Source organism: Monodon monoceros, unplaced genomic scaffold, assembly GCF_005190385.1.
Source record: "Monodon monoceros isolate NGI ecotype Baffin Bay Population unplaced genomic scaffold, NGI_Narwhal_1 Super_Scaffold_18, whole genome shotgun sequence".
NCBI classification, from domain to species: Eukaryota; Metazoa; Chordata; class Mammalia; order Artiodactyla; family Monodontidae; genus Monodon; species Monodon monoceros.
The window spans coordinates 82547693-82563438 of NW_021703774.1; the positions used below are offsets into that span (position 1 = coordinate 82547693).

Here is a 15746-nt window from a genome sequence, read left to right on the forward strand (position 1 = left end):
GATCCCACATGCTGTGGAGCAACTGAGCCTGTGCGCCACAACTACTGAGCCTGCGCTCTAGAGCCCGCGAGCCACAACTACTGAAGGCCATGCACCCAGAGCCCATGCTCCAAAATGAGACAGGCCACCGCGATAAGCGGCCCACATGCCGCAACTAGAGAAAGTCCGCGTGCAGCAACGAAGACCCAACGCAGCCAAAAATAAATAAATAAATAAATTTATTAAAAAAAAAAGAACAGGCACTAGAACTAGGCAACTAACAGAAGCACAACCATCCAGGCACAAATGAAGCAGTAATTTCAAAATTTCAGCAGTGTAATTTCAAAATTTCAGATATAGGAGTGAGGCCTCACAGAAAACTCCTCTCCCTCTGGCTGGGAAACTTTTGCCCTAGGATACCATAGGCTGCTTTCAGCAGTGTGGTAAAATAGACACAATTCAAGCAAATTCTCTGCTGAAGGAGGTTAAGGAAATCAGGAGGTCTGTGTAGGACTTGGCAAGGAGAGTTGACGTCCAGTTATATAAGAAACCAAGGGCTTTAGATGGCCAAGAGATTAAGAGTCTTTACAAAAGTCTGTATGGACTAAGGAAATCTATGGGGCAGGCTGATGGGGTTAGTAAGTTAAAGGCAAAGGCCAGAACGCTTGAACCTGTACTACAAGTACATAGTGTAGTACACCTAAATGTCCCTCAAAGGGGTGGGAATTTGAACTGGCCTTGAATGGAAGGTGAAGCACTGAAATGCCTCTGGTTCCATTTTGGGAAACAGGACAGAAGCCTTTCCCACATGTCTGTAAGCAAGTTAAACTCATATGGAAAGGAAGCAGCATTTAAAGTTGATGTGAAATATTACCCAAGTTCACAGTGCAGGGATTCTTTCACTTCTGCTTCCTACCTAGTAACTATAATTACTTGGGCCTTGTTTTCTGAGTGACAGGAAGAGAAGATAACTAGATTTTTCTTTTTGACAGAAATGGAAACCCCAAAACAAAGCCTTTGAAACACCAGGAGCCACTGAGTGTAAACCAGTATGATCCATAGAGAAATTGCTCAAACTTTAAAAAAGAGAAAAAGGGGGGTAGGACTTCTCTGGTGGTGCAGTGGTTAAGACTCCACGCTCCCCACTGTAGGGGGCATGGGTTCAATCCCTGGTCATGGAACTATGGTCCACATGGCATGGCTACCAAAAAAAAAAAAAAAAAGCTGTTCTTTGCAAGTCTTTGGATAGTCACTGAATTTATAGTAGTTGAAGGTAGAAACCAATTTCAGAAACCCTGAACATTCTCATCAAATAAGATCAGTTCCATATCTTACCTTGAGAACAAAGGCTGAAGAGACTGGCTCAAAAAGGAGAGACTCAGACAATTTAAGAACAAAACAGGTATATTTCTATTGGACTACCTGATACAGAGGATAGTGTGGTATGGATGGATAGTATGAATGACAAATAATACAAATATATTTTATTTGAAATAAACAAAAATGCTTACACAGCTCAATGGGTCACTTGGAAATAAACTCTTGCTTGACTGTATTACCAAGCAGAAACAAAGCTGAAACACAAACCCTTCGTTTGACATGTATTTGGAGGAAGACACTACTTGGTTTTTAAAAAACTGACCTTCCCTTAAGGCCTGGTCATAGAAGTGTAAACAATGTAAATGAATCCACCATTACCAGTTATATCATATCTATGTTACCTGTGTATTCTGAGATCACACCTTACCTGCCAATAAACTTGGGAAGGGTTGCTATATCACAGTTATATTTGAGTTGGCAGGCAGGACTGAGGAAGTAATTTGGAAAAAGTTTTACATCCTATTTAGAACAAAGCACTAGTATTCCCTTCAATAACAGGTTACAATAGAAAGATAGTCTGAACGTTGTCCTTCTCACTTTGGTTCATTTTTAGTTTTTGTTTGAGATTAACATAGTTGTTTGATTCATTCGCTTATAGTACAATTCTGCCACAAAGTATTAAAGCACAAGATACCTATTATTCCTTCAACATCTGCATTTTTTCAAGTTTTATACTCTACTATATCCCTAGTATGTCAGCAGTTTTTGAATATTAAAAAAATAATAATAAGTGGGTAAAACGCTTCTAAAAATGCACATGTCTACAACTATAATGGTACTAGATGAGAAGGAAACAGTGATGGAAGGGAAGAAAGCAAACACGTTCATTTGTAGGGAATGTGGTTCAAGTCTTTGGATTTAGAAACAACTTCCCCAGAGAAGCTGGCCATAATGGAACTTCCAGAAAACTTCCTTTGCCTCCAAAAAGGGTCGGAAAAACCCCAATCCAAATGTTTGAAACTATAGTTATGAGATGCTATAAATGATGATCAAAGCAACTGGAGGGAGAAGGATGAATGTGTCTTCCATTCAGCTGTAGTTTGTAGCATAGCCTCTTTAGCTGTTGGTTGATCAGTAAAAACCACTGAAGTACCAGAAGTGCTTTGAAGGATTGGGTAGAAAAGTACTGAACATATTACCTGTCTATGTCAGTGATAGGGCTTCATGGCTAGGAAAATTTTCTAAACAGTAAAATGACTCCAGGATAGATACCTCTCTCCATCATTAAATGTGGCAGAATTGAAAAAAAAAAAAAAAAAAAAAGATTTACAAGTAGATATAGTGAAAACAGAAAATTACCAGGCAGAAAACACAAAAGAATCAAGACAATGCTATAGGTTCAACAGTATTCCATGAGGCTAGAAAACCTGTTAACTTTGAAAGCCCTAGCAAAATATCACTCTTGTTTATAAATCACTTATTTATCATATGACCACACATTGCATCCTTTCTTTCCATGTATTGAAGAATCCTACATTCAGCCTTTAAGCATTCTGCATTTCTTTGCCAATCTTGTAGCTGAGTATCTTGTTCCAGTCGATTTTGGTGCGGGTAACTGGAAGTTGCCGGCGCAAGGCCTTGAACGTGGTGTCTGACATTGTTTGATAGTTTTCACTAATTGCTGTCTGCAATAGATAATAGAAAATAAGTTGCTTGAACAGAAACCAGATATAGTCAAAGGACATGCTTGAGTCCCCTAAGGACATACAGGCTGTAAGATTTCTAGTGAGCATTTCTCCAATCTCTGAAGCAGGTTAAGAAGCCCACCTATATTATTTCTAAAACAAGGGCTATACAGGTATCCCCCGCTTTTCCTGCTTTATGTCACTTTGCTTTTACCAAAGCAAAAAGCAAAAACAGCGTTCAGCATTTGTTTTGCAGTGAGGCTGTTATAGGGGCAGGGTGCACCATGAGCAGTAACAGTGACCCCACCAAGCTCCTTCCTCAGGAATTACACTCAGCAGCTCAGCATCAAGCAAGCTGGAGCTGTGAACTGCATCTGTGAGCATCTGTGCTGTACCTCAATTATTTGTGCACCTGAAAGCAAGATGTGTTCTAAAGTAATTGCTTCTCTGCTTTATGCCATTTGGACTTAGGAAAGGTTTCACAGGAACGCTCTACTTTGGGATAGTAGGGGAAATCTGTAGTACCTTCCAATGCCAAAACCTTGACTGTAAGCAGAATGCAAGAAAGTCTGCAAAGTCTCACACTTACTAACACTGAGCAACATGTATATTTATGTTCAAAGGAGAGAGAAGTGTAACAAAATATGTTAAAAGCAAAATAAGGCATTAGACCTAGAAAAATCATTTTCAAATCATCTTACCTGATACTCATTTTCTGCATGCTCTATAATTTTAATAAACTCCTTAGCAGTTTGGACTTCATTCTAATAGAGAGAGGAAAAGGGGGAAATAAGAATTTTAAAAATTCTTAAGCAGTGAATATAATTCAGTAAGCAGTGAATAAAAAAAATACTAAAAAGTAAGTCCATCTAAACTAACATTTGTATAACAATTTAGTTTTTCAACCTTTCCCATTCACATTATCTTCTTTGATTCTCACAACCACCCTGTGAAATAGATGTTATTATTACCACCTCCATTTTGCAGATGAGAAAACAGAATCCTCTTAAGTGACTTGACCAAAATTATACAGCCTTTGAATGATAAAGATGGGATCCAAATCCAGGTCCTCATCAAAAAAACCCACATTTCTTTCCAATCTACTACAGTATGCCCAAAAGACATCATGATGTCTTGAAATTTTTATGCCTTGAAAATATCTCTGGTTTAAGATGATATAAACGATGCCCTCAGACATATCAGTCATATATTCTAAGCTCAGAGGCTCCTCTAAGCCAATCAATCACATTTTGCTTTACATGATTCGGGTACAAAATGAATTGAATCTCTCTCTTTCTTTCACAAGTAAAACAGAATTAAAGAGGGTGAGATTTAATGCCCAGGGCAGCATCCCAAGATCCTTTCAAAGAGTCAAAACGACTTTCTATTCATAATAATACTAAGACATAGTTAATTGCCTTTTCCACTCTCACTCTCATGTACGTACAGTGTAGTTTCATAGAAGCTATGTAATGTGTGATGACTTCATTACTTTTTTTCTTTTTTTTAAATAAATCTATTTGTTTATTTTTGGCTGCGTTGGGTCTTCATTGCTGTGCATGGGCTTTCTCTAGTTGTGGTGAGCAGGGGTACTCTGTTGTGGTGCGTCGGCTTCTCATTGCGGTGGCTTAGGCTCTAGGCACTTCGGCTTCAGTAGTTGTGGCTCGCGGGCTCCAGAGTGCAGGCTCAGTAGTTGTGGCGCATGGGCTTAGTTGCTCCAAGGCATGTGTGATCTTCCTGGACCAGGGCTCGAACCCGTGTCCCCTGCATTGGCAGGCGGATTCTTAACCACTGTGCCACCAGGGAAGTCTCGACTTCATTACTTTTTGAGGGCTAATGTGTGAAGCACATATGAGAATCCAGTTGTCTTTTATTAAGTCAGACATTACACACTTTGTGAAAATGTAAATCAATGACATTCTTTTCACTAATTTTTTTTTAACTTGGAAAATACAGCTGTTTGTTGTGAAAGTGAAGGTTAACAAGTAATGGGTTTGTTATTGTTATTTTTGCTTTGGATTTTTCTTTTTTGGCCATGCCACGTGGTGTGGGAACTTAATTCTCCAAAAAGGTATCAAACCCGCACCCCCTGCAGTGAAAGCACGGAGTCTTAACCACTGGACTGCCAGGGAGTCCCTGTTATTGTTATTTTTAAATTAATAAGTATTTTTAACATTTTTCGGTTTTAATTTCTACTAAGGTAGATAGATATAACACACATAAACAAAAGCTATTCGAGAGCGCTCAGTAACTTCTAGGAATATAAAGAAGTACTGTGAATGCACGAAAAATTATGTCCCTTCTTTCCAGGTATGGAACACAATACTGTTTGATTGAATATTCCTAAAAATGTTCGGTTTCTCTAATGATATGAATGTATGAATGATAACCCCTCTAAGGTTTAGTTTGGCAAACTTTCCTTCCTCCTGGTATTTATCAGTTGAAGATACTGCTGTTCTTTGAGCAAATCTCACAACTGAAAGAAAAAGAAGTTTAAATTCTCTAAAGCCATTATCACTATTCTCAAAGACTATGAACTAACATCAAGCAACCAACAAAACGGGCTGGTTACATACTAACAATTATAAGCTGCCCAAAACAAGGACCTACTGCTTAGCACAGGGAACTATACTCAGTATCTTAATAACCTATAATGGAAAAGAATCTAAAAAAAGAATATATATATACATACATATATATATATATATATATATATATATATATATATATATACATATATATATGTGTAACTGAATCACTTTGCTGTATACCTGAAACTAACACAACATTGTAAATCAACTATATTTCAATAAAAATTTAAAAATATAAAAAAGTAGAATCTTTTATAAAGTGCTTAAAAAAAAAGTAAAGGCTACCAAAATCAAAGTAGTGAAAACAACCTACATTTCTAGTGGCAGAATCAGTACTCAGGGGCCTCCATGGTGGTGCAGTGGTTAAGAATCTGCCTGCCAATGCAGGGGACACGGGTTCGAGCCCTGGCCCGGGAAGATTCCACATGCCGCGGAGCAACTAAGCCTGTGTGCTACAACTACTGAGCCTGTACTCTAGAACCTGCAAGCCACAACTGCTGAAGCCTGTGCACCTAGAGCTTGTGCTCTGCAACAAGAGAAGCCACTGCAAGGAGAAGCCCGCGCACCACAACACAGAGTAGCCCCCGCTCACCGCAACTAGAGAAAGCCCACGCAGCAACAAAGACCCAACGCAGCCAAAAGTAAAATAAATAAATTTAAAAAAAAAAAAAGAAAAAGAAAGAATCAGTACTCAGGATCAAAGCTAATTTTTTTAAAACAAAAACAAGATGAAAGTGAGACAGACATTAAATTTTCCACACTCACCGAAACAGTTACTGAGTCCTGTACATCTTTATGACTAACCAACTGAACATTGCCGTCTTCATAATAGTGAACCTGTGTGAGACAATGTTTGAGCAAGTTATGTAGGTCACATAGAAACTTACTGCTTAGAGCACAAATCCATGCCTTCAGCCATCCCCAAACTTATCAAGTCTGAGCAAATAATTAATATGACCAATGGTAATTTACAATGGTGGTTAAAATTCACAGAAGACTTAAATTTAAGAATTCTCTTTCCTTAGCAGGGAAAACTCATTATTAATTAATAAACAACATTTATTATGGGCTTGTTGCTTTCCAGACACTGTGCTACGCATTGTGAATACAAAGATCTTAAATAAGATTTCACACTTAAAAATATTAAAATAAAATCAATTAACATTAGTTTTTCTCTGTGAAAACCAAGAAATTTTTAATGGATCCTAATCCTTTACACATCTCTCCATATATACCATCATCGTTTTTGGTTAAGTAGATCTGACCAAGTGCAGGAAAAGCTTGATTGAGGGTTAAAGACAGGACTGAAAAATAAATATTCTATTGGTAAATCAGCCTACAAAAATAAGTAAGGCAAAAGCAGTCCTGAAAAAAAGTACGGCAAAGTGGGGTACTACAATTATGAGAACAATTAGCAAGAAGGAGGATTACCCAAGAGACAGACTAACCATTCAACTAGATGTAAGGCTCAGGAAGTATCAGCAATTTACAAGATAGGTTCAGTCACAGTCGCCAAAAGTAACAAAACCTTTCCTAGGTTTCATCTGCTAATAAAAATTTCAACATGACCATCATCAATGTAAATCCTCAGAAATTGTTGCCTTCCCAGAGCTATCCTTTTGCTTATAGAATAACCAAAGGTTTAAATATCTTAATGACATTTCCAAATAACTCTCACTCTGATTTTTAAAAGATATGTAAATGAAGTAAGCTTTCCCCCAAAGTGATCAGCCAGTCTGGGGTAAGTTATAAATGAGGTCTGGGTACTGGGCCCTGTTGTAAAAGTCTTATCAGAAACCTCTGTGATGTGCGCTCTTAATTTATAGGTTTGCCTTGGCAAAGCTGAAACACAAGTAACTTATTTCTTTCTAGGAGGAAAATAAATTTCCTTGCATAAATTTATAGTAAGCTGCCAGGTTAATACTGATGCCACAGTTACAAGAGGTCTAGAGCACAGGGCTACTCATAGACATAGTCAACAGGTATAGAACAATATATTTTCTTTGGTTGGGCTCCCCCAGAAGCCGACCCTGGGATAAAGATTTGTGAGATAAAGTTTATTTTGGAGGTAATCTCAGGAAGCACTAGTAAGGACTAAGGAAATGAGACAGAAAAGGCAAGGAAGTGTTCTAGGTGCATTAAGGAACACATTACAGCTGCGGGCACTGGACTCTGGAAGACTATGCAGAACATGCTTTAGAGTTGTCCCACCTGAGGGGTGAAGAAGCTGGCATATTTACCCACCAGCTTTTGAATGGCACTAAGGGCTGTGCCAGAGCTATGAATGTAATACTTCCAGTTTGCCTCATCTGAGTTGGGAATGCTCCTAAAGCTAGGAAAAGCTCCCAGGAAGAGAGGTGCAGCTACTTGTAGCAGGAAGTAATCAGTATGTACGAAAAAAGTGGTTACAGATGACATCTCCTATGTATATTTCGATTAAATTATACCATTTCAGAAGGCAACTCTTGCTAATTGTTATTAAAGCAAGACTTAACCACAATACAATAGAGGTAAAATTAGGTACTGATCTTCTTAGATATCATTAACTGTTTAATCTGACTTCAGAGTTAGTTGGGCTTAAGAATTAAATCACCATGAATTTTGAAAGTCAAACCTGTTAGGATATCAGAAGACTTCAATCCAGATAGGCATCAAATGAGTTAATAAGCTCCTTATTCACCTGCCTGTCTGTTCTGACACCAGCATTAGAAATCTACTCTGCTTGGTTTATCACACTTGGCCATTCTCTCTAGTTCCTCTGTTTTATTTACTTGGTTTAAAACCTCCTGTCATTACTGTAAAATAAATAAATAAAATAGAACAACAAGTCCATTCATGTAGCTTTCTTCAGAGCTAAGAGTTAACCTTAAGTATATGTATATGTACACATTTAAACGAGATACATAAAAGACTCTAAGTAAGTTCCAGTAGCTGCTATATAGTCACTTCTTAATAATTAGTTATTTTCTTCTTTCGTAGAACTGCTGCTTGATAATTCCTGGAAAAACCTTAGGTTATCTTTGAAAGAGAAAAATAACAAGCAAGCAGTACACTTCACATGACTATCCTTTATCAACCCAGAATAGCTCTGTTTAACTACAGTACTTCCCTAGGAAGGAGGCTTCAACTTCTATTTCTATTTACCATTGATCTCCTTTTGCATCTACATAGAGCTGTTCCTTATTTCTAATGTCAGAACAAATATCAACTTGCATGTTTGTTTTAAAGATGTGATGTTTTAACATGGCCTATTAACATATTGGGATCTCACCTGAATCTTAAGTACTCCAACCACCTGGGCTGTAGATGGTGTGATGGTGAACTTCCATTCTGATCTCCAACGACCATTCCTATTAAAACACACAACACTGTAGAATTAACAATAAGAAAGAGGTGATTTGCCAAAGAGAAACAAGTCATTTCCAGTTTGACAAATCCAGGGCTCTATCCACTCAAATGTAAGTTTGTATCCAACTGGCCTAATCATAAGCCTTTTCTAAGTTATTCTGACTTTCACCTTTCATTTTTTATCTTGGAGTAGAAAACCATGCCTGTTCTGCTCATGAGAGGCTTTTGCACAAACAAATGGATGGGCCACTGAGTTATGCAGTAACTCAAGTGTTATTAAACAAACTCAAGTAAAACTCACACTTCCCACTGGGTACTTTATTCATCACTTATTCTCACTCAATATAACAGTAATATTTGAAAGACAAATTATAAAATCTTAGAAGAAATCTAAATGATCACATCCAAATCCCTCATTCTGCAGTAGGGAACTGAAGCCTCTTAAGTCAGATAACTTATCGCAAGCTAGTTAGATTAAAAACCAAGTCTCGGGCTTCCCTGGTGGCACAATGGTTAAGAATCCACCTGCCAATGCAGGGCACACCGGTTCGAGCCCTGGTCCAGGAAGATCCCACATGCCTCGGAGCAACTAAGCCCGTGCACCACAACTACTGAGCCTGCGCTCTAGAGCCCGCGAGCCACAGCTACCGAGACTGCACACCACAACTACTGAAGTCCCCACGCCTACAGCCCGTGCTCCGCAACAAGAGAGACCACTGCAATGAGAAGCCCGTGTGCTACAACAAAGAGTAGCCCCGCTCGCCGCAACTACAGGAAGCCCGTGTGCAGCAACAAAAACCCAACACAGCCAAAAATAAATAAAATAAATTTATAAAAAATAAAAAAACAAGTCTCAACTGCTGGTTTGGTTTCTTTCCTATATAAATTAGATTAAAAAAAGAAGAGAATATTTACTTTCTTACCAGAAGTTTTTAGGCTGAAACTGGTGGCTTTCAATACATGCAATAATGGTCTGTTGCCCATCTATAGTTTTAGCATAAACCTATTGTTAAAAAAAAAAAAAGATTCTTGAAAACATATTTAAGCAACAAACACTATACAAAAGCAGTGTGCTAAATCCTTGGGGGAGATGAAGAGTCAAACAGGGTAAGCTTACAACTCAAGAGAGTTCATGGAATATGAACACAAACCACATGTTAAGTTCTAGAGAAGAGAGTGGTACAATGAATACAGAAGGAAATACTGCTTTAGGTTTAGGGTACAAGAGAGGTACCAGTTGGAATGGGCCTTCCAAGACAGATGAGATTCTGGTAAGTAGAGACTGAGAATAAAGATGAGTAGGCAGTTCAGGGAGGAAACGGGGGTGCTGGTCCAGTGAATGACTCAATGGTAATTAGTTCTGTCAGGTTAGAGGGTGTGTGTGAAGTGGAACTGTGGAAGATAACATAGGATGGTAGATTTAGGCCATGTAGTAGTAGATGTAAGGTAAGAAGACTGGACTTTATTCTACAGGCAACGGACAGAAACCAAAACAACATGACCAGAACTATTATTTGGGGATAATAATCAATATTGGTGTACAGAGTAAAATGGGAGAAAAGTTGAAAGTTAGGCCACAGAATTAATCTAGGCAGTAAAATAGGGTAGTGTCAACGGGCATAAGGATGCAGAAGCACAGTCAAAAGTCTGGCAATATATTGCAAGTGAAGGGCAAGAGAAAGGAAGGGGCCAAAGTACTTGCATGCTTGGGTGACTAGAAAGACAGTGGTGTCATTAACAAATTAGAAAATTCAGATGGAAATGTCCAGCTAGGAGTTAGTGTTGCTTAGTGTAGGATAGGTGAACAAAAATGTGATCACCAAGGAAAAGAAAAAAACAAAAGGCTTTACAGTCCACAAAATGTTTTTATATTTATTTTCCTTTTGCTCTAATAAATATAGTGAAACACACTGTTATTATCTATAGATGATAAAGGTGAAGTTCATAGAGCTTCTTGTCCAAGGTCATTCAGAAAGTGGTTAAGGTAGAACCCAAACCCATTGCTTTTCTGACACAATATTCTGTAACTTCCCCTACATTAAATAAACTATGAGTTTTTGAGAGAGAGAAATACAGCAATGGGGAATGCCTACATTTACAAAAGTAGGGGAGAGGTAAAGAAATAAGCAGAGACAGAGTAAGAATAATTAGAGGGTACTGACACAGCAGTCTAAGAAAAGATAATTTCTAGAAGTAGCTGGTTGGCCTCAGTGTGAAATGCCATACAAAAGTCAGGGACCAAGAAAAGGACACTGGGTCAGGCAATTCAGGAATCATTAGTAACCTCAGAGAGCAGTTTTTGTAGAGTAGGGACTGAAGCCAAAATTCATAGGGTTAAGAAGTGGATAAGTAATGAGGAGGGCACTAGTAGGAGCAGAATGCTCCATGGTTTGGTTGTATAGCAGAGAGAGAGATGAGGGAAGTGAGAAGTAGAGGAGAGGGAGGAGGGGCAAGGTGGAAGGAGAAGAGAAGTAACTTACAGGAATTACTATCTTAACTGAAGAAATGTCCTCCCTCACCCCATACCCAACCCACTTAAGGACAGGAGAAACAAAAATATTTCTAGGTAGGGCTTCCCTGGTGGCGCAGTGGTTGTGAGTCCGCCTGCCGATGCAGGGGACACGGGTTTGTGCCCCGGTCCGGGAGGATCCCACGTGCCGCGGAGCGGCTGAGCCCGTGAGCCATGGCCGCTGAACCTGCATGTCCGGAGCCTGTGCTCCGCAACGGGAGAGGCCACAACAGTGAGAGGCCCACGTACCGCAAAAAAAAAAAAAGAAAAAAAAAAAAGAAGATATGTTGTGGCTGGCCAAAGCCTCCAAATGATAAGGTAAATATAAGAAAAACAACACTCTAATAGTGAAGCAGGCAGATACTTAACAGTACAGAAGCCGTTGGAATAATGATCTTTCACATAGGCCCTTAAAGCACTGTCACAGGATTCTCTCCAAGACTTCAAACCTCCATCTACTTCCTCTGGCTGGGGGTCACTTGCTTCTTTCCGTAAGTGATCAAACTTAAAGGAAATTTTGTTTCTTGGATCTAAAAATCTGCTATTACCCAGGTCACCGTGTTCTGTAATTAAGACCTTCCAAAGAATAATTACAAAAATAAGTAACTCTGTAAAAAAAGACAGTTCTTCTTGTCACATTTTACAAAACAAACAAATACAATTCTGGAGACGATTAACTTTTCATTTAGTCAGACTTCTCTTTCATAATCGATTTTTCAATCAATTCACATTTTTATTTTTATAAAAATATTATGTTTTGGGGTAAGTCAACTCTAAACTGCAACATTTCCCCCATTCTAACAATACCCTTCATTTCTTGGTTTCTGTTTAATATACAACCTATGTACATACATATAACTGTAATAACTTATATGTACACTTTTGTATTCCTTTTTCACATATTTCATGAACTTTTTCCAGAGTCATTACACTTAGCATTTAAAATAGGTGATACAATAAATCACATGGTTCAAAAATGAAAAATACTATATAAAGTAAAATCTTTTTCTCACCTTTATCTCCCATTCACCAAATTCCCAACATATACCCCCTTTCCACACAAAGGTAACTGATTTTATTAATTTAGAGCAAGAATTATCTTTGGCAAGCTATGCATGAGGTGGCATTTGTTTCTGTAAATAAAGTTTTGTTGAACACAGCCCACTTGTTTGTTTTTGTATGGTCTATGGCTGCTTTCCTGCTACAATAGCAGAGCTGAGTAGTCAAGGCTGACTCTTTGTCCCAATATTTACTATCAGATAATATTTACTATCTGACCCTTTACAGAAAAAATTTGCCAATTTCCGATTTAGATTATTCTTTGTTTCTTTTAACAAATAGAATTTAATATTCTAATTCTCCACCCCTTTCTTTTACACAAAAACTAGAATACTATAGTGTACTTTTTCTTTCTTTTTAAATCTGACATATCTAGATGATCTTTCCATAGTAGTGCTTAGAGAACTTCCTTGTTTATTATAGCCATGTATGACTCTATTGTACAGGTGTACAAAAATTTATTCAACCAGTCCCCTATTAATGGATAGTTTGGGTAGTTTCTAATCTTTTGCTGTTATGAACAATACTGCAATGAATGTCCTTGTAAGTTCGTTATGTACAAATTACGTACATGTGCCAAGCACCCCTGTGGGATAAATTCCCTGAAGCAGGACAGTTGGGTCAAGGGTAAATGCATTCATCATTTTGATAGAGATCGACAAACTGCCATCACAGGATGTTGTACCAAGGTACAAGCCCATTTCTTTTCACCTTAAAAGAAAAGTCATTTATATTTCCACTTTGGTGAACTATGTGTACCTAACTTTTGCCCACTTTTCTACTGAGTCTTTGGTGTTTTTCTAGTTGAACTCCAGGGAGATTATCCTTTTGCATGTGTTTTGAGATCCACATATTTCCCCCTAACTTGCCATTTGTCTTTTGACACAGTTACCATTTAAAATTAACTATATATGATCTCATTATATGTATATCTCATTATACATACCATAGTATACTTAATCATTTCTGAATTGAAGGAGCTTTAAGCTAGTTACAGTTTCTACCATTGAAAGCCACTATAAGTTCTACCATAAATAAAGTCTTCTCTTCTCCTTAAAAAGAATTCTTTGGAAAGAATTCTTACTTTTGAGATTTCTGTCCTTATCATCAGACTATCTTTAAAAACCTTGTTTATAATGACAGTAGGAAAAATACATAAAACTATTTCCTTAGTCTTACCTTAAGCTTTCTCATTATAATTTTGTAACTTCTGTAACTACAAGGTGAATATATTCACATTAAAATTTTAATTTGTACTTCCTTAATTACTATTAGTAGGTGATCTAACACTTTTCATGTTTGCTCTGTATTCTCCAATTGGGTACAGTTGGTTCATGTTTGTTGCTCATTTATCCACTGAACTCTTGGCATCACCCTTAGGTATTTGAATAACCTTTTTATTATGTTTGAGGTACATATTTTCTCCTTTTTAAATCTTATTTTTAAAATCTTTTTATTTTGCAGAAGTCACTTTCTTTGATAAACTTTTCTAATGTTTCATCATTATTCAAGTTATGAATCTCTTTCCATTTCCTACTAAATTTTTATGTTTAAAAAATAGTTGGGCTTCCTTGGTGGCGCAGTGGTTGAGAGTCCACCTGCCGATGCAGGGGACACGGGTTCGTGCCCCGGTCTGGGAAGATCCCACATGCCGCGGAGTGGCTGGGCCCGTGAGCCATGGCCGCTGAGCCTGCGTGTCCGGAACCCGTACTCCGTAACGGCAGAGGCCACAGCAGTGAGAGGCCCGCATACAGCAAAAAAAAAAATATATAGTTAACCTTTAAACTATACTTGGAATTAATCTAGGTATACAGTTGGCTTTGGAAATCAAAATTAGATCAAACATACATTTTATCAATTATTTCCTTTTCCCTTCTATTTTATGTTACTTAGTTTAAGGCTCTACTGTCATTGCTTTATGTCTTTATGTTTGCTAGCATTAGTCTTCCTTCATTGTTGTTCTTGATCAGAAAAATCCTGTATGGTCTATTACAATTGTCATTAGGAATTGTATGGAATCTATTTGAAAAAGCTTCACATATTATTTATATTTCTAAATCGGATAAACTTTCCATATTATTTATATTCCTTATTCAGAAATGTGGCATTTACATCTATTTAATTTTCCATTCATTTCTCTGATTAAAATGTGTGTGTGGGTGGGTATATATGAACTGTGTGACAGACTCTTGCTTGTTTCCTATCCAATATCCATTCTCTCCCTTTTCCTTACTAATAGAACCTCAAAGGTTTTCAAGAAGGCAATATGTCCAACTAAAGAGACAACACTTCTCAGCTAGGAATGATAAAGTGATATGCATTCTGGCAACAATTTATCAGTGGAAGGTGCTTCTGGAACAGCCAATAGCACCTCTTGCACCTTCCTCCTTCTTCCTTCCTGGAACATGCATTCAGTGCCCAGAGATGGATCAGCTATCTTGAGAACGTGATAATGAAAACCATACATAAGGATGGCACAACAGAGAGCTAGAAGCAACTTGCGTCTCTGATGATATGGAACTGCCATAACATCCCAAAATATTACCTCTGGACTTCTTATGTGACAAAAATAGTCTCTATTTAGTTAACCCACTGTAGTTGATTTTCTATTATATGCAGTGATGGCATCTACTTTAATAACTCAAACATATTTCCATATTTTCCTTTTATGTCTAGGTAATGTGTTGTTGTTGTGGCTAAGAATGTGAACTCCTTTTGACGATATTTTTAAGCTGGCTACCGCATGTATATGGGAATGTTCTTATATCATATATCTGGACACAGACCTTATTATTTCAATAATTCTGCTGTATTAGTGAAGTATACAATATCAACTGTAAGCAATATTTATCATTTATTTTTCAGTTTTTTTTTGTCTTTTATACTTATAATTAATCTAGTTCCATTGAGACAATAAAGATAAGCACAAATATAAACTAAAACAAACAAAACATATTACGGTAATCCTGTAATCCCAACATAGGGAGTTAACATTTTGGTGTATATTTTCCCACATTTCCATTTCTATGCACATCTATATACTACTTTATTTCTGAGTCTAAAGATGCATACATTCCCCTCATGATTTAACATCTCATAAAATGGGATACATCTTAAACTTGACAGCATCTTAGGACTGCGTCATAGTTTAACTGACAGTGTTTTCTCTTTCTTAGTGGCATATAAAGTAAGATGTACCTTTCACAGAATTTAAGATGCAGATTCTAATATAGTATAACTGTTCCTTTAAATATC

At 37.5% G+C, this 15746-nt stretch overlaps 1 protein-coding gene across 1 annotated transcript in view; it reads right to left on the reverse strand.

Annotated features, from left to right (window-relative positions):
- Positions 1–1365: 1365 nt before the first annotated feature.
- The window catches only part of CAPZA1 (capping actin protein of muscle Z-line subunit alpha 1), a 47964-nt gene continuing 33583 nt past the window's right edge, over positions 1366–15746 (reverse strand). The window contains exons 5-10 of the mRNA XM_029228662.1: positions 11802–12008; positions 9847–9926; positions 8847–8925; positions 6341–6412; positions 3686–3748; positions 1366–2984 (exon numbers count right to left, since the gene is read on the reverse strand). Coding sequence (XP_029084495.1) covers positions 2844–2984; positions 3686–3748; positions 6341–6412; positions 8847–8925; positions 9847–9926; positions 11802–12008 — 642 coding nt within the window. The 3' untranslated portion in view covers positions 1366–2843. The remainder of the gene's footprint in view (positions 2985–3685; positions 3749–6340; positions 6413–8846; positions 8926–9846; positions 9927–11801; positions 12009–15746) is intronic.